The 20,220-nt window shown below is 32.3% G+C and overlaps 2 protein-coding genes across 6 annotated transcripts in view; one reads left to right on the forward strand and one right to left on the reverse strand.

The window, feature by feature from the left end:
* Jupiter (microtubule-associated protein Jupiter) overlaps nt 1-7,619 on the forward strand; it is an 83,550-nt gene extending 75,931 nt beyond the window's left edge. For 3 of the 5 annotated variants that reach the window (XM_018548076.1, XM_018548077.1, XM_018548074.1), the window contains exon 3: nt 5,340-7,619. In XM_018548076.1, coding sequence (XP_018403578.1) covers nt 5,340-5,530 — 191 coding nt within the window. In that variant the 3' untranslated portion in view covers nt 5,531-7,619. Of the gene's footprint in view, nt 1-1,654; nt 1,736-5,339 lie in introns of all 5 variants that reach the window. The other 2 variants (XM_018548075.1, XM_018548078.1) reach the window with 2 other exon arrangements.
* A 3,717-nt stretch (nt 7,620-11,336) lies between these two features.
* Nucleotides 11,337-20,074, reverse strand: Msh6 (DNA mismatch repair protein Msh6). The gene is made up of 20 exons (XM_018548049.1): nt 19,954-20,074; nt 18,679-18,843; nt 18,493-18,578; nt 18,350-18,412; nt 17,972-18,181; nt 17,253-17,387; nt 17,029-17,164; nt 16,660-16,940; nt 16,464-16,589; nt 16,282-16,366; nt 15,895-16,180; nt 15,534-15,689; nt 15,287-15,444; nt 15,131-15,219; nt 14,471-14,761; nt 13,878-14,093; nt 13,505-13,684; nt 12,750-12,927; nt 12,396-12,547; nt 11,337-11,887 (listed from the first exon to the last, which is right to left on the reverse strand). Exons 1-20 carry the CDS (start codon nt 20,072-20,074, stop codon nt 11,630-11,632), a joined length of 3,372 nt encoding a protein of 1,123 aa, XP_018403551.1. The 3' UTR covers nt 11,337-11,629.
* Between the last annotated feature and the right edge of the window lie 146 nt (nt 20,075-20,220).

The following is a 20,220-nucleotide window of genomic DNA, read 5'->3' on the forward strand; positions in this document are numbered from 1 at the left end:
ATATATATATATATATATATAGAGTATCTCAAACTTTTTGACACACTGTTTGCATGCAGGTAGAGCGGACTACTCGTAACTAAACTAACAAGAGAAACTTCAAAAATGTTCATCAATTTTCAATGTCGATTTTTTTTATTATGAGGGACAAAAAAAATATATATGTCATGGCGTTTATCAACTCAAAAAAGAATAGTCACAAAGCGATGTTTGAAAAAGCATTTTAAAGACATAACAAGTTTCTTTAATTGCGAATTATTGACATTTTTAAAAAAATGATTTTTTTATCATTATGCTACAATTATTTTCGCTGACAATAAGTGATTTGAAGTGAATAGTTCATTTTTTAGTCAATTTAATACATTGTATAAAATATTCTCATTGGTAAAGAAGGTTGTGAATGTATGTGGACTAACGGGACTTTGTTAAATAAAACATTATATATTTACATACTAAACTTTTTTTTATTAATACTTTATTAAAACTTTTTAATGGATAACGAGCGACGGGTAAAACTTGTTGGAGATTATTCAGGATTTTAATATGTCAAGACCAAGGTCATCAAAGTGGGACCTTCATTCAGTGTGTTTACCGAAAATATAATGATATAATTCTAATTGTTTAAAAGAAATAATAAACAGAACATAGGACGTATTAAAAAAAAAAAAGAATAGTTACCGAATCACGAATGCGAACTAGATTTGCCGAGCGATCGTTTAATTTTTTGGATTATGAAAAATTTATATAAAAATCGAAGCCACTTGTTGACAAACGCTTCCAGAAGTTCATCGAAGAAACTCAATGAACACTTCGATGAACTTCTGGAGTCTGAAAAGTCCTCTACTATTTTGTAATTTTTATAATTTTTTTATAGTTATCTAAAGAATGTCTAAAATCGATTCATAGAATAACTAAGACGTCTTTAAGAATTCTTTAAAAAACATCTCATTGAACTTTACCCCGGATCTACAATAGATATTTTAAGCTTTAAGCCATAAAAAATTAACTAATTACAGTCGAATTCGAGGAGAATAATTGATCATGATCCGTCCATTTCTTATAAGGGCTTAAGGCTTAAAATTCTATTGTTATAGATCCGGGGTTAAGATATTTCACAAAGAACTCTGAGATATCCTAAAGTTGTCTTATCGTTGATTTTATCCGCTTATTCGGCAATCTATAGGAATTAATATCTCGTTAACTATTGTGAAAATTGCAAAATGATAAAAAACTTTTCGATTCAATTTAAGTTCAGTTCTAGTCTACCTGCCTACAAACGGTATGTCAAATAGTTTAGGACATCCTGTTATGCGCGTGCGCACACTCACACTCACACACAATAAACTATTATATGGTTTAGATAAATAATGTAAAAAGACGTATTTGTAGAGTATGCAAAATTGACTTAAATCTCGATAACTTTTTGGGAAGGGACAAAATAACACGGTATCTGCGATCCGTCCGTACGAATTGCCGCGTATTAACACAAGTTGGTTGGGTTACGATTGTGGGTTTTGCGACGATGTTACGGTGCATGGGGTGAAATGGCTCTGTGGGTTCTTACGCACGTCGCTTTGCGCGCACGTGGCGGCGATAACGTGGGCTGTCAAACGGTGCGCAAACCGCCACCCCCGTCGCCGCATCCCCTCGACAGGAGGATTGCCGACGCGCAACCCAGTCACCGGAGACGGAATCGAGGTGACGCCTGCGAGGCGCATCCCACGAAAGTATCGAGGTAACGTTCACTAATTATCTGATTCTTCCAACACTATTATCCTTAATTCCTTTTTTGCGATATACGCATCTCGATCCTCTGCGTCTGATTTCTGCCTTTGTCGTTATTTGTGTCTCGAGATAGCCGACGAAAATATTATAGCCCAACAAATGAATAAATATAAATCGCCAAATAATTTTATGTGTATACGATTTTCTAATTGGTAAGTTAGTGACTTGAGGCTTAAGTCACTGACATTCTCATTTCCTTAATTCTTTGGTTTGTTTTTTTTTTAAATTCTTACGTGAAAGATATTTCAGAGAGAGAGAATTAAATCAAGTCCTATTTTAATATAAATATAAGTTAAATTTAATTTTTGGTAAATAGATTATAACTATATGTATGTGTATATCACGGAGAAAATATTTGGTTAAATTAACTGGAATTCTGGTGGAAGATAAAGATTCAGAATTCTGGATCGTTCATTTTCCGCCAGAATTTCAGTTAATTCAATTAAATATTTTTCTCCAACATATATCTATATTTTATGAAGTTTCTTAATCTTTCAAGTTGCAAGTACCTGAAAGGAAAAAATTAATTACTGCTACGAGAGTTCTATTTTAAAGCATGGATTTATAATTGAACATATCCGCTGATAAAGTGCTAATCGTGAGTATAATAGTGCAAGGCCTCGTTATCTCGCAGCACGTGCAACTCGTGAATCGCGATAAAACAACGTATAATTATACAAAATTATAACTATACAAACAATAAATATTTATACGAAAGAAACTTAAGTACGCGCGTATTTTTTCGCGAGTTCAACGAGGCTTGAATGCAATCTTGCAAGATTAAATCGAGAGTTACAACGCGTCTATGATACATAGACGTATTGTGGTTTATGGAAACATTCTCGCAAACGAAATTTCGAACATAGCGAATCCTGTATTGAACGCAACGGAATTGAGCGTGGTGTACTATTACATATCTTTCGCATTATTTAATTGCAGCACTTAATACAGTCTGCGGCATATCATTGTTTATCGCAGAGAAACACATACATACATTTAGTGATCTCACACTCAAAGAGAACAGAAAAATATTTTTTATAATAATAACAATTAATTGGTCAATTCTAAGCAGAATCGTAAGACTCGTAATTTGTTCTCGTAAGACGCACGATTGTTGATATAAGTATCTAGAGATTTCTTGTAAATCTCTCATGGCTAGTAAAAAGCTGTCTGTAAAAAAATTTCAAAGTTCTTACAAGTCTGCAATTAATAATTGCAGATCAAAAGTAATAAGATCATCTTTTGTGTAAAAAGAATATAAAAACAATATCAATTCTTATTGGACCGCTAAGTTTCAAACCGAATGAGACAATGCCACAGCGAATCTAAGCTGGATCACGGGTGCTTCTAAGTAATTGCGTGTGAATTTATATACTAAATAATTAATTTTTAAATATAAAAACGATTAAAACGTTAGCGATTTCATGTTTGCGTTCATTTCCCATTTAATTTAATTTACTACAAATTCGAACAAATTTAGATTTATTCGACTTTATATTGGAGACTCGCTTAAGTTTAGAAAACAATTATTAGACGATATTCAAATATAAGTGAGTTTTCTTATACTCGACGAGTATAGGTATCGTTAAGCGAGTCTTCAGTCACATCGTTCATCGCTTCGCGTCCCATCATTCACGGGATGCTACGGTAAGTTCATGCGATCATTCTAGAGCGTAATAAATAATAAATAAGTAGCATCGTATCGTTGTGTCTTCTCGTAGTTTATTACAGGTGTTAATTCGGTTCGCAGACGAATTTGTTGTTCAGTGGCTTTATGATTGAATTGTGTGTGTTTAATTGCCTGTAAAATTAAGTAATCCCTATCACTTCCTAATCCTTCTACAAAATAAGTCCTTGACTCGTACGACAATCATGATTGTACTCGTGGTTATAATCGTATGAGTTGAGAAACGATGTCCTAAGAGGTATATTAGATGGTATATTAAGGGAACTACATTCTGTAGCATTTGTTCGTAGTAGCGTGTGTGAGTGCGTGCGTGAGAGATTAAACTAATGAAATCAGTAAGGCCCAGTTTCACAACTCGGACCGAGGTTCAATTTATTTCTCATCTCTTTCAAATTCTGGAATTACGAAGAGATAAGGAATAAGTTAATCCTCAGTTAAGAGTTAACCGTGAGTTGTGGAAATGGACCTGAGAGCCTCTTCCACCAACTTCTGATTAAATTAATCGACAATTAACTCGAAGAAGTGTCAACAGTAGTTTGATATATTGGAACGCCTCCTCTCTTTTGCTCTTTTGAGACAAATTGCGTTTAATTCTCATACGTTGACAATCATAATTGAGTTAACCATCAATTAACGTTAATTAGAGTTGGTGAAAGAAGAGCCCTAAAATGTTTTAAATCCTACAACTTTTATCTGATACACTTTTCTGTGAAACTTACATTTTCCGAGATATTCAGGGGTTTCGGTACTTTTGCCTCGCCCTGTATATGTGTGTGTGAGATATTGATGCAGTAGTATATAAAAACGTGTCGATGTGTCACATTTTATCGATAAAACAGCAATCTCGTCATAGTTCGTTCGGGTTTCACTTTAAAATTAACCCTTCAAAGTTGTATGATCTTTCATTTGCTGTTTTTTGTGTGCAATAGTTGCTTTGAGAGGGAAATCGACTGAATTAATTGTGAATACATCGAGAGTTCCTACGCTCTGAATCATTTGCATGCCAGAAATTCACGTGTCCGTTAATGTATGTAGAAATAAGCACATAGCGTGCTCTCTTCAATTTTTCATATCTCATATGTAGATATCTGTCTTTTCCGATAGAAATATATTTTACATAACGTTCATTGTACTCGAGATAGTACGATTATTGATGTGTTATTAAAACCCGATCATGTAATAACTTCTGTTTTCTCTAAATAATGCGGCGCAATTTATTAAAAAAAAATTTCTTTTAATACTTGATGTATAATTGCATAATATAAGCAAAAACGCGTAACTTCTATTTGAAAATTGCGTAGAAGGTACTAGAACTGCATTCAGTTTGAACGCTTTAAGCGCTTATATACTATTACTGCATAATTATTAAGTCTTTTATCAGATTTTTATGACCAAGTAGAACGTTAATGAAAATTTATTTCATTTAATATTTTGATATACTTCTTTTGATTGCACAATTATTAGAATTTAAATGTCGATTAACTTTAAATATCAATGATTAAGTTTTAGAGAGACAGAGAAATATATTGTCCATTATATTTAAGACAATCTTAAATATCAATTTTAAAATATCACAAATCAATTACGGAGTCGTATTAGCATCTTAAAATATTATTCAAGATAATCTTGAAATAAAAAGAACGGACTTTGTAAAAAAAAACTGACCAATTAATTAAACCGTACAGCGATTTATCTTTCAGTAATTAATTCTTAATTACTCCGTCATTGAGAGCAAAAAGCTCGACATTTGTAGAAGAAAACATCAAACGATTAAATAGTTGGTTAAATTTCAGAAATATTAGAATTAATCGAGCTTCTTTCGCGACACAATATTCCACTAATATTTGAAAAAAAATCATTTTCACAGATGGCAACCCCGTAACCGGAATCGGCTACGCGTCCGAATCGCAGAAGAACGGACCAGCCATGCTGAACGGAACCGCCAGCTCGAATTCCAGCAGCAGCGGCGAGAAGTCGAACGACACGTCGCCGGCGACGGCGAAGCCGCCGACGCGCACTCGCGTCCCACCCGGTGGCTATTCATCCGGACTCTGGTAAAGAGTGACGTCGCCGACGGGGGGTTGTGACCTGTTCCCCTTCCCCCCTTTTTCGAAGGGGAATATCTCGATTAATTCTTTCGGCCCTGTACTCTTAACCCATTAAAGCCCGCAAATCCATCTATAGAGCCTTCTAATCGTCGTCCATACAGTATTCTAAACGAAAGTCTATTTTACCACCGTCTACCTGCAGCAGGGTAATATCTTTTCTATCGTTTTTCTAGAGATACGAGATAATAGAAAGAGAGGCAAGGTATCTAATAAATCATGGGCTTTAGTGGATTAATGCTACACATCACTCTTGCTTTGTACTAATTCAAGGAAATATACAGAGAAAAGTAAGAACGAACTTTTTTTAGGCTTCTTGATTCTCGAAGTAACTCTTTCGGCCTTCGGAGAGAACAATAAAATTAATTTCGCACGTAACACGTGCTGATGAGGAATCGCTTCTTTCAAACGAAGACATTCAGCGATGTTCAATTATTATTGTCGGGGCCAAGAGAGTTCAATGAAAGGGCGGATAAAAATATTGAAAAATCGTGGATGTGTTAATTCCTCAATAATTCGCAACACAGAAACGAGCAGTTGGTCGCGTTTGACCAAATATACAATCGATAAATTTAATCCCTACCAAACGGTAGGAATTGTATATTTAAATTTATCGAGATTAAATACATTCCTGAATTTTTTGAACTTCAGTCTTGTAACATACCAATTCTATTTCGCGAAATATTAATTACTGCATGAGATCGATTGCATCGAATAGAAAATAGAGAATGAGAGGATAAAAGCAGTCTAACAAATTATGAGTATAACTGTTACATAACAGATGTAAAAGATACATATTTACATATATGTTATGTAACATTATATTCACAGTTTGCTGAGAAAAATGTTTCCAGATATTTAAGCTTCCGCAGCATTTCTTCAGCGTGAACGACGCGTAAAGATGCGTAAGTACGAGAATTAATAAATCCTGGATTCTTTGAAATTCCTTGTAAATTACGGTCCTTCAGTCAAGAACTATACGGCACGGGCTTTATTGCGTAACTGTATAAAGGTAGTTAAAGCGATCATCGCGCGTAAAGTGTACACCTTCGACTAAAACACCGTACGATTTGCGAGTAATAAATCACTTCGTTAAGAATTCCCTCGCGATTCCCTCGGCGAATAATTTACATATAGGGTGTGTTTCGTTTTTACTGGAAGTGCAGTAAACGTGACATCGATAGTACAGATTTTTTTAATTTTAAGTAAAAAAGTAATAATAATGACGTCTTTAATTTATTTCTTACATTATCTTTTGTCTCACTCAAACATATCTCAAGCATACATATATCTGTCCTTATCTAACATATTGCAACGCCGTCTCTTACAAGATCGAACACCTGCTAGACACAATTACTGCTTTTGTTTATCATTTCGAATCTTTGTTCAGCATTCGTATACACGTAATTTGCAGATTGATATAAGTCTTTTTTTAACTCGAAGAGTTGTTAGCTGACACGTAAATTTTTCCTTAATACAAAGATTTTACAGCTTGTATAAACCAAACGACAGTTCAACCAAGCGTATTACGTAAACAAACAATACTGAATTCACAAAACTCTAAGATTGAAAACTCCAAAAAATAGATTTTTATTGAACTGCAAATTACGTATATTTGTTTACTCAACATGATAACAAACTAAAAATTACATCTAACAGTAGTTGCTCGATTTTATCCGAGATGACATTGCAATATGTTAAATAAGGAAAGATGAATGCGTTTGAGTGAGACATAACGATATATAATATAATATTAGAATGAATATTAGAAATTAATGAAAGTCACTATTATTGAATTTGGAACCAAAAAAGTCTGTACTATCGACCTCAATCAAGTTCGACCGTCACTCCAGCATCCCTTAAGAGCCAAATAGCGTGCGCGCACGCACAAAAATAGCTCTCGGTGCAAGCGAAAACATCTATTTTAAAATTAAAGTATACTTTTCTTCTTCTCTTATTATGGCTCCTGTTCATTGACATGTATTCCCGATTTCCAATACGGGTTCAATACGGCCAGTGAAATCGACGAAAAAAACACACAAGTCGAATAAACATTTTAAGTCAATACAAATATTTATCACAAGTAAAATCAAAAAGACGCTTAGCTTTATCAAGAACTTGAAAGAAAAACGTACCGAAGGAAAATATTATATCTAACATACACTCATACACGAAGTATTTGAACGTTTACATTGTTAATATTCAACGAAATGAAATACGCGTTTATTATAATTGAAGCATTTAAAACGATATGATATATACATATAACACAGAATAGATCTTAAGATTACATAACAATTTATTACAAAATAATTTAACAATATATACAGTTTTTACAATACGTTTCTTTAAATACATCTGTTACTTCGAAAGAAACGTTGAAATAAAACATTATTGAAATATAGCAATCAATATATACAAATGTTACTTCGAAGTTAGTCCACTCAATGGAAAATCATCTTAGGGCTGTAATAAAAGCAAAAAGCAAATCAACTTCTTATTAAAATTGTAGATTATTCAATTTAAATAATTATTAAATTTTTACCGTTTTAATACTTTTGTAAGCCACTTATGGTGCGTGTTTACAATAAATGTATTACAAGAACTGTATGTATCGTTAAATTACTTTTTAGTTCCACTTATCAATCTTAAGACCTATTCCTTGTTACACATATCATATTGTTTTAAACGCTTCAATTTAATAATATATATATTTTAGTTGTTAAATATTAAAATTGTAAGCGTTCGAATACTTTTTCGTGTATAAAGTGTATATATCACTGACAAGATGATAGAGCCAGTCAACTCTGAGTAAATTTTCGTAGCCATCAAAGAGGCCCGGAAGTAATTGGAGAGAGTATCGATAATATCGATGTTATTGATATAAATTTATGATCGTTGATATAAATATTTAAATAACGTATCTATTATTAAATCCATGACTTTTTTATTATACAAATCTTGCATAATAAGTATGCATACATGTAATACTATATCATATATAGAATAATACACGAAATAATCATAATGTTAACAAGTTGTAAATAATACATATCTAAAGAACATTGGGATAATAATAACTTAAATAAATATAATAATAAAATTCATATTATATTTATGAACTAACAAACTGTTTAAATTTTAAAGTCATACTATACTCCTCCACAAGATTATCGATCTTCAATAATATCTTGTCAGTGGATAGCCACAGATTTACAATCCTAGATGAACCTAAAAAGAAGACAAGTTTGCATTTAATTGGGACTTGCGATTTAGCGCTTTACGACGAGTCTAAAAAAGAAAAAAATTAGCATTTAGTTTTTCTTAAAATATACATGCTGGCAAACGCTTTTGCTGCATCGATCATAACCCCGTAATCGATCATATAATAATAATTATAGAATTATGACTCGAATATTATGTGCAACGTTTTACGACGTTATATGCGATTTATCAGTACTCAATTCAAATGTTTCAATAGTTTCGTCGTTTTCCAAAGCGTTGGCTTAATAAGTAAGAGCGTTACTTGTTTTATTCGCGATTTGTTTCATTACCGCGGTGTTTTGCTCGTTTCCAGTGTTGCACGTCAATTCATTAATCCCATCTCGGGATGAAGGGCAATAATATGTTCACGTACACGTATACAAAAAATGATGGACATCGTATTCAGCAAATACAGAATATAACTGCAATATTGCTGCAACATTGCTAGCAAACAGAATATAACTGCAATATTGCAATTATATTCTGTTTGCTAGATAGGATCTGCGATTGTTAAAACGCGACGTTGATTAGATGCGAGAACAGAGGGAAAAAATTGTTGCTCCAATCAATCCTGCTAAGCGACAAAGAGATAGATTGGAAAAAAACTGTCAGAGAACAACACACAATTATTTGAGATAATTAAACACTTCGAGTGGAGTAACCGTGATATTTTAAAAAAAAAAAGGAGGAAGGTGAAGAATTCGAGTCGCGAACGACTAGAACACGAGAGGAATGGACTGAAAAATAGCAGTACATTTGACAGATGAAATTGCGAGATGTGGAGACCTCGGAATTGTACATTAGAAGTAGGAATATGTTATTTCGAGAAATAAAAGTGTACTATGTATAACTCATTAAAACCAAGTTTCAAGTGCTTTCTTAATCTCTCCGTGCCTTCTCGATCACATTGATTTATCGTTCGCGCGAACGATCAAAGAAAGACCGGAGCTCCGTTTTTACTCGCGAGAGATTGGTTTCGGTTTTGAATGGAACGAATGAAAAGAATGTGACGATAACGCAGGGGTTTATCGCTCTCAGATTTGTCCACGAAACTATTATTTATCTATTTATCGGTATTGTATACTTATCTTCTTTTCTCTCAATCGGGCGACGAAAATATAGGGCTCTGATTTTATTCCGTTTTTCGAAGATACGTGTAAACGTTCATCTGTTTGTATTCACTTTCAGAAAAAACTTGTAGTTAAACGTTTACATGTATAACTAGCATATATCTGTTTATTGGAAACGTTTTTCCGAATACACTGTTTTACTGTTATTTTATATACATATTTCCCCGTTTTTTACTAACTTAAAAAAATTTTCGATTCTTTCAACCCGTCGCACTAGGAAGATTCCCTTAAATAAAGGGATAAACGTCCCTTATAGAAATTTAATACTAATACTGGCCTTAATAACTTATTTTCATTATTAATCTTCAATTATCACACTGGTGCGAATTCGCACCAGCAAAATTTTTACTTCGCTGTAACTCTTTAATTTGTTACTTTCTTAATTTACAATTTTTTGTAATAAAATATTGTTTTTGTTTAGTTTTATTATTACTAATGAGTGTTTCCAGGAAAATTTTATCCTGGAAAATCGTATAATTGAACTACTTTTGCGCGCGCCTTTTTTATTTCAAAATTATATGTGACAAAAAATCGAAAATCCCAATTCGTACTAGTGCATTATATTATAGTTATGCGACCATGACTAAAGTGTGGTAACTGAGGTTTAAAAGAGAGAGAGAGAGAGAGAATACTATGTTGATAATATTTTTAATAAATCTTAAAATAAGTAATTAATTGGCCAATACTAGTATTAAATTTCTATAAGGGGTTTGTAAAAAGAAAAACCGTGAAAATATTCAGAAAAATGTTTTCCATAAATGGATGTGCTAAATATATGTATAAATGTGTTTTCGTTTAAACGTATAATAGCAAGCTCTAAATCGGGCTCGCGCTCGAGAAGACGACGAGTACGACGACTCAGCTTCTAGCTCATCGTGCGTCAGTCTGCCTGTTGCCCCGCTTCTCTTCTTACTTACGATAGCTACGCGTAATCTAATGTATTTATTTCGTAGTAAAGAGCCCGTGCACATGTATTAGCGTTTCTCTTTTCTCCACACAGATTCTTACGCGGTTGTTTGGTGTGAATAAACATTGTAACACAATGCATTTTCGTATTCGTCATAAGTAGTTTTTTTTATACTCTGACAATGATTAATAAAATTTTGTAAGCAAGATACCGCTGCCACCTTATTCTTCCCCAAAGTATAGCCGTAAAGAATTGAAGCGAAATCGTTTGCAATATACATTTGCAATAGTTTTTATTATGAAAATAGATTAATGTAAACGTAACGCAATTACAAAATTAGGTACGTACTAAACAAGAATTATCATTATATAGTATATTAAGCGAATGTTAATTAAACAATCAAACAGAATTAAGTAGAAACAGAAATAATTACTTTGTTTTTATGTATGTGACGATGGATAAAACACTACAATATATATTATTCTTGTGTGGAAGAAATACTGTTGTTATATAGATTAAAAATGTAATAAGTTATTTGGAGCGCAGCTTGATATCTGTATGAAAATGTATAATAAAAAGGTAAGTATATATAATGCCCGTTTTTTACACGCTATTCCCAAGTCGATAATTGCTTAAGAATATTCTGTACAAGTTACAAATCCCTGCAAAGTAATGATTCTTTTTTCAAAACAATTTCTTAAAAGGTAATTCTACTGAGTATTTTCAACGTAATACAATTACATTCGATACATTAAATGGCAGCAATGAGACTTCTCATTCCAGCACCATTGGCTTTGCAAAGAGCGTTGAAAATGTGCTTGTGATTAGTTTCCTGCTCCATCTGGCTAGCTATCTCGTGCGCTCTCTTTGTGATTATAGACGGTACGCCTGCCAGTCGAGCGGCATTGAATCCGTAGGACTTTGGACATGCCCCTTCGCTGAGCTTGTACAAGAACGTCACGGTCTCTTGCGATACTTCCTCTTCCTCTTCGGTTTCCACCATACATGCCTGAAAAAATTTAAAATACGTCATATTAAGATTAATAAATATGTGTAACGCGCGAATTGTAACAGTAATAAAATTATTTTCCATACTATATTGTGTGTGTATATATATAATATATATATATATCTTTTGAATGGAAAAGATCTATTTGAAACATGAAGAACAGACTCAAAATGCGTTTTGTCCAAAATTTATAATTTTCAAAAAACGAGAAAGCTACGAAAAAGTATTCACTTTACAGAAAATAACAATATGGCAATCAGTAGGATGTAAAATGTCAAATAAAATTGCTAAAAATGTTTAACAAATACGTTGTTTGTTTTTAGTTAAAAACATAATGCATTTTTAGCATAGAAATTAAAAGTGAAAAAATATTTTCTAAACATCTCAGAGTAACTTCGAACACGATTCTTTCACAATACTGAATAATGCAATTTCTAACTCAAAAAATAAAATTTTGGACAAAATGCATTTTGAAAGTTCGCTCTCATACGTCAAAGCTTCTCCTCACCATGTGGGCTAACGTGACTTCTTCATTAGTTTTATAATCTTCAACCAGAGAATGGTAATGCGTCGAGAATAACGTGCGACATTTGAGTTTGGTCAACGCATCAACGACTGCAGCCGCTATTGCTGTACCGTCATAGGTTGATGTACCACGTCCTGTGATGAGGAAATATTTTCTATCAAATCCGAATTCTGATCGAATGAAGAAACGACAACCAGAAGAATAATTTGATTTGATTGAAAGGCGCGTTAACAAATATAGTAACAAAATCTTCAAAAAAAGTTATGGAAACAGTAACAGATACACTTGTTTTGAACGTATTAATATGCGCGTGCAGTTTTCTGCTTTTTTTCTTACCCAGCTCATCAAGAAGTATCAGCGAATAGGGCGTAGCATGTTGCAGTATTGCAGCGGTTTCACTTAGCTCGACCAAAAACGTACTCTGGCCAGCCAAAATATCGTCGTTTGCTCCCAGCCGCGTGAAAATACGGTCCACCAGTGTTATGCAGCACGAGCTGGCTGGAACGTAGCTGCCCTAGTTATGCAAAAAAATTAAATTCATGTTTCATTGATGTATATAATACTCGATTATTATAGCATTTTTCATTTGCAGAACTGGTGCACATTAAAATCGTTGTACACTAATCTGATCTGAACAAAAAAAAACGAGATATCTCAACTGATAAAATGCCTAATATACATATATGTGTATTTTATCAAACATCACAATAAAATATATTAAGATCTTCGCGGTTTAACTTGTTTCTATTTTTATTTAATAAATATCTTTACGTCGATTTGTGTACAATTTGAAATGCACTTAGTGCGCACTAGTTCTGCCAATGAAAAACGCTATTAGTTTGTCACATGCATTTTCCTTGTAAAGCTTATTCTACAAAGAATATGTACTCTTTGTTTCCTGTTTCTTGCTTTTTACCTTTTGCTTTCTTCCTTCTTTGCAACCAGTATGTTTTATTGACAATTACATTTCTTGCTAAGTTAACTTTTATCTCGGGCGATAGAAAACGAAAAACGGGATAAGAAGCAAAAAAATAAGATGTAAAAAAAAACAAGAAACAAAATGCACATTGCAGAACAGGTTTGAGACTTACTATCTGCGCCATGATCGTGATCAGGCCGACTTGGCGCATGAGGGTCGATTTGCCTCCCATGTTCGGTCCCGTCAAAATCATGAAAGAAGCGGCGCCGTCGGTTGCCAATAAAGTGTCATTCGGTATAAAATTGTCAGACATGATGCAGGGATGTTGTCCATCTTTTATCTTGATGAATATCTAAAAAAACAATGACGTTCACTACAGGTGTTTCAATAAATAAGTGATCATTAAAGGTGGCTTTCACACTCACAGCGTTTCTAAGCATCATTGGCCCTTATTTATTTGATAGGCAACAGGGACGAGATGCTTACGTGTGAGTGTGTAAAGCGAACGCATCTAAATTATATTTGTTACGATACGATATTGTTACCTCGCTATCGATTCCATCGTGGATTTCCGGGACACACATATCACCGTTCCATGCATAATCCGCAAGGGAGATGAGCACATCCATGGTGGCCAATTTGTAAACAGCTGTATGCCACATATCATATTTCTCACTAAACTGCGCGAATATTCGCCTGTTGAGATCTTTCAGCACCTTGTCCTTATGCTCTTCGGCAGACATTTGTCTTGTCAAAAGTTCCTGCAATGATCAAGATAATTCATATAACTTTTTTCACAATAAATTAATTTATATATTTCTATTAAGATCTTTTTAATAAATGCCTATTCATAAGTATCAAAAATTTAATTGTGATATTATTTCAGTAGTTCAGCTGCGTTTTTTAGTCTGGAAAAACTTCGGTGCGCAGTGAATATGACTATAAAAATGGTATATATGCATGTACACATATAGTATATACTAATTCATATTGAATTAGTTAAGCATTAAAAGATGCAACTTCAACCATTTTGTAGCCAGAATTTCCTACTTCCTATTTGTTTTAATTTTTTTCATTCTGATATTTTTATATGCTGGCAAGTTTTTCTGCAATTAAAAACGTGAATTGTAATCCTTGCCTTTGCCTCGGCAGTATAATAACGTTTGAAGCCTTTCCTTTGTGACTGTAATTCGTATCCAGAACCGACTTTCTTAACCTGCGACTCAGGAATCTCGATTTGATAACGTTTCCTATCTGTTCCATGGAATGTTACTTTTACGCCGAAATGCTGCTTTTGTTTTTCCAAGTATTTGTCTAGATCTTCTTTGATGTCTGCGAGCTCGGTCAAAACTGAATCGTATTCAGCGTCAACTCCTTTCTTTGGAACGATGTAGCCTTGCTTCTTAGCTCCTTCATGATCGAATGCAGTCTGAAATATTATAAACAATATTAAATTCTGAAGACCGTCAATGTAACAACATAACTAATACAAATACGAAGCCTATAACAGTCTAGCTAAATCTTAGTTGCTTATATATAATTTCGCGTGAATTTATATACCGATATATGTAGTCTTTCTCAACTGCGCGCCGAACAATTGTCGGTCTTGAAACGCAAATTAAACTATTGCAGTACTATCACGAATTAAATTGATTAACAATTTTATAATTAATTGATGCTCTTTTGGCATCTTATATCGATGTTAGAAATATTATAAAATTACAAATACATTGTACAATACAATTTGCAAAGTAAAAATAAAAATAAAAAAATAGCAAAACAGAAAGTAAAAGCTTACCTTAAAGTAGTCCAATGTCTCCCTCAAATGAGGGAATTCACCGTTCGGTTCATACTGAGTGTGGCGAGTTATCAACCTACTTTTGAAATCTATCGTAAAACAAAATTACATTAGACATAAAAATGCATTACTTATGAAAAAGCAAAATATGCATACCATCAAACAGTTCGATAAATTTTAGCACTTCTTCAAATTTGGCGAGTGTCATAGTGAAATCTACAATCACCCTCTTCGAATATGTTGGGCCTTCAAACATTATGGCTCTACCATCTGGATGATTTTTTATTCTAGCAACATTTCCCTGAGCGTGTATCCTGTTGTAACAAAAGAAATGCGTGTTAAACATTAATATTTCAAATTCTAGAAGTGGAATTTGTGAATTTCTAGTAAACTTTCAACTTACTTGCTCAAAAGTCTTTCGAGATCCGGCAGAGTTGATAAAATTGCGCGAGCTGACTGCATTACGTCCATTCGATCCATCAACTCTTTCACAGCTTCCTGGCGCTCCATAATAACGGTTTTGCGGCAAGATGGTCTACAAACCCATTCACGCAGCAATCTAAAAGTATATATTTTTAACTTTAAAATTCACAGAAAAATTAACTCACAAAATTAAAAATATATATTAAAATATATATAGTTATATATTGTATTAAAAAAATATATATATAACTATATATTTATTATATATTTTATATATTATGTATTTTATATAACCATAAAATTTTTTTTAATTATTAAATTATTCAAAATTAAAAATTCACCTTTTGCCGAATGCAGTACAGCAACGATCTAATACATTAATGAGTGAGCCTTCTCCGAAGAGCCTTAGATTTTTTATCGTAACAGCATCTATTACCATAGTGTTAGCATTATTAAGACCTGTACGACTATTTGCAGTTGAAAAATCCGGCGGAATGTACGTATTGAAGTAGCCTTGCGCTAATAATTGCTGTTCGAGTAGGAACTCTTTTAACAAAGACACGCATCCTCCAAGTGCGTGCAGCGCTAATTCTTTGTTATCTGCCGGCGTTAAACCCAAGCTGTCTCCTATAATGCATAATAATAAAAGATTTATATAACACACGAATTATTATCGTAAATATGTAAAAAAGAAAAATAAAGAAAAAATGTATTAATTGATTAATTACCTTCGTTTAAATATGGTTTCAGACCTTCAGGCCATGCAAAGCTCGAGTCGCTCTCTTTTTTGAAATAATTTTCTTCGTGAAGTTTCTTTAAAAATACAAAAGTGGGATATATATTTTTTTTATATACTAATTTCTTATCTATATAAATGTAATACAAATACAAAGCATTATCTGTTACTAACTTTCAGCACAGTGGTAGCAGACCAGAATTGTGCTTCGCGCTGTAGCGGCTCTTTTAGCGCAGCCGGTAGAGTGTTATTTATAAGCTGCAGAGTCTTTTGCGATAAATTACCGCGTTCATATAACACCTGAAAGATAAAGCGAAATATTTGTTTATCAGTAAATATATGCAATATTTAGATCATGATGATCTCATACATGAACTGGTGGATGGTGAGCCAATAGAGTCAATAGCCTCGAGTTGCAGCGGTCATCGACGAATTGGCCAAGATAAAATTCACCTATTGTTGTATCTATAAAGCATACTCCAAAGGAGCTGATCATCGAACTGAGATCGCACTTTTCGACTAGGGATAATAGATAATTGGAGTTTGGTGTAGATGCTTCCACGTCTAGTGGTGTATATACTCTTGTGCCTCTGGTACTGACTTGACAAATTTCGCGTTTCACCACTTTGTCAAACTTTGTCGGTTTAGTCACTGTAAATAAAAAAATGTCCAATACTTGTACAATTCGGATGTGTTCTTTCACATGAAACAAAGTGTATATTTCTGTGTAATTTCATACTTTTGCTGCAACGCACTGCCATCATTTCCGGATTCTCCGTTTGCTCAATTCGTGCGATTTTGTATCCTCTCTCTATTAAACTCGCTGAATAACGACCGTATCCAATTTCGGGAAATCCAGAATGCGCGAATTCACCCTACAATAATACATATTGTAACTTAATGTTGCACAATAAATTCAAGAGCAGTTTCTCGCATTTTTCGTAAGTACACATATAGACTTACTCGCATATATGTGAGACTGAGCTCATTGACACCAATAACTGCATCCATATGATACAACTCATAGAATTTACCGATTTTAAAGAAAAATACACAGTCGAAGTGCTTACTCTTTAATTCCCACCACTGTCTCATTGCCTAAACAGATTTTTAAATGAGTTATTATTTTAATGTTAATATTAGGTCAGTAACTATGAAATGTTCGGTTTTCCTATTACTATTAATAGCAATCGTAACTTCATTAAAAATGAAAAAAATTTAAATTTTGAGAAAAATAGTTTTAAAGCTTAAAATCTCTATTTTCAAAAGAGCGCTGTTTTTTTGAATTTCTGTGAGTTTAGTAATTTTTATAAGTAAAAAACTATGAGGGCAGAATAAAATTAAATTTTTTACTTTGTGCTTGTCACATGTTTAAAAAAATTTGTAAAAATCTTCGACTGTCTACCATAAAATCATTAAATTTTCCCTACAAAATTTTTTTAAATTGTTTCCAAGATTTTTTGTTACTTATTGCGGATTAAATAAAAGAAGCATTTTGACTTTAATTACTCATAACTCCGTTAAAAATCGTCGTAATAATAATCATTAAATAAACAGATTTTCAATACTGAAATTTTACTCTATCGAATGATATAATTAAAATATTTTTTTTAAACATGTAGACATTTCGTAATTAATAACTAATAGATAGCAAAGTATTTAACGGTGAGAGTTTCTCTTACAGGAGTTTGATTTATTAAAAAATCATTAGGTACGTAGAGCGTCTTAGAATCATAATCTGGATCCTTCAGCGTTCTTTTATGTATATCCCTTATTTTCTCTGGTTGCAAGAAATCTAATTTCAAGTGAGGCCAAGTGTGCGCAGTAACTCTATTGCTTACACTTTGACTTTGAACTGGTTGCGAAGACTGGTGTTTCGAATCTTTTTTGTTCTAGAAAAAATTGTAAAGTTGAGTAATTTTTCTACATGGCAGACAAGTAGTAGGAAAGTTGAAAGAATGCTAATAGCAATATATAATTAACAATTATTTTGAATAGCTAAAGAATTATATAAAAATAAGTATAAAGAAATTATGTATAATAATTGTAATTATTACTACCTTTGTATTATTAGAACTTATTTGCTTTGACTTCAATTTAACATTGGATATCTTCCTTTTTTTCTAAAAACACAATATTCATATCAAACATAATTTTCATTGTGTGGCAGTAATAACAATAGTTTAAAATATATTGTTTCTACCTCTGGTGTTTCCTCTTCCGTTTCTGTTAAAGAATCTTGTTCTGTATCTCCTTCAGAAACTGATTCAGATTCTTCAGAAAGATCTTCTATAAAATATACAGAATAATGAATATATAATATTGTTCTTCCTTCTATCTTCTTAGCTTAAAATTATGATACAAAATATTGCTTAAGCAATCAACTAACCTGGTTTGAATTCATCTCCAGAATCTTCAGAGTTATCATCAGGAATAATAAGACGCCGTCTTTTAGGTTTTACAGGATCATCTTCTTTATCATCATCTTTATCCTTTGTATATGATCTTTTCTTGTCATCAGTATTCTGATTTTCTTTTCCATTCCTAACAAATCCTGTATACAAATATAACACAATATATATATATATATAATCTCCCTTGTAAATATATATAATCCCCCTCCTAAACTTTGAGAATATAAAGAAGATTGATAAACATCTAATAAAAAAAACTAATAAAAAAAGGTCCTTTAAAAATATATTCATTTTTGCTTTGTTTGAAGAAAATTGCAAAAAGACAAAATGTGGTTTTTGTACAAATTTATTACTTATTTATTCACACTTTAAATTCAGGACATTCTGTGTATAAAATTACTATAAGAATATATTAAGAGTATGATTTAGTTTTGAGGGTTTTGCAAGATATGGCACTAATGCCCTGTTATCAAAGACATTCCAATCACAGTTATTGTTTCTTAATGCTTTAATATTACTCTAAAATATTTAGTCATTTACTAATAATAGACGCAGTAAACATTGTGTTTATACTATCTTAAAAATGGAGCTTCCTAAAGAGCATTTTCAACATGCGTTGCTTTTGTTTTTTAATTAAATTTTACTTGTTCTGCTTGATGCAACATATTTTAGAGGATACACACTTTCATAATTTCGAAAATGTGAGAAAATTTATTGAAAATTGGATCAACTCCAAAGAAGAATCTTTTTATTATCATGGAATCCATTTCTTGCCAGAAAGATAGGAAAAAGTTATACAAAACAAAGAAAAATATTTTGATTAAGATATTCGTTTATTATCTTGTTTAAATAAATCTGTTTTTGAGAAAAAAAAACTCTCAAAACTAGAACACATTCCTAATAATATCAATAATTTAAATTATTACTTAATTATTACTTAATTTAAATTATATAAGAGTAAAATGATATAAAATAAAGCAAAGTTAAAACAAAATAATTCAAATAATTAATTAAATATATTGTGAACGGTTTGCTAGTTCTAATTATAATATACATAAATCTTTATGGCAAGTAGAGAACTACGATTAAATTGCAAGTGGATGTGAATTACGTAAATTACCATTTTATATGTATATATCACAGTAATAAAAAGCAACATTATATATATATACCACACAATCGATTTTATCTTCATAAATGTTGCTTAAAGCAACAACTAACAACATACTTCAAAAACGATTTTTACAAACCTTTGTTCTTTTGGCCCCTCTTAGGAGTCTGAGATTTCTCTTTTTCTTCTTTAATCGTTTCCGACTTCTTAACAGTTTTCGGAGATGTGAAATAATTAAGTATAGTATTTACTTTCGGCATGATTAGTTTTGATACAATCAAATAAAACCAATATTAGGAAATATTAATAACAATTATGAAAAAAGAATTGAAAAAAATTAGTACATCCTAATAAATCCATGAAACGATGCAACGTGATGCAGAAAACGTATTGTATCAAAAACCCG

Source organism: Cyphomyrmex costatus, unplaced genomic scaffold (assembly GCF_001594065.2).
Source record: "Cyphomyrmex costatus isolate MS0001 unplaced genomic scaffold, Ccosl1.0 scaffold70, whole genome shotgun sequence".
Classification (NCBI taxonomy): domain Eukaryota; kingdom Metazoa; phylum Arthropoda; class Insecta; order Hymenoptera; family Formicidae; genus Cyphomyrmex; species Cyphomyrmex costatus.

What these genes read in the sequence shown, in the direction of transcription:
- Msh6 (XM_018548049.1), bottom strand. Translation starts at nt 20,074, where the DNA reads ATGCCGAAAGTAAATACTATACTTAATTATTTCACATCTCCGAAAACT. An exon ending in CTCACCATCCACCAGTTCAT is followed by an intron (nt 16,590 to 16,659) that starts GTATGAGATCAT and finishes TTTATCTTTCAG; the next exon opens with GTGTTATATGAACGCGGTAA. An exon ending in TCACGATCATGGCGCAGATA is followed by an intron (nt 12,928 to 13,504) that starts GTAAGTCTCAAA and finishes TTGCATAACTAG; the next exon opens with GGCAGCTACGTTCCAGCCAG.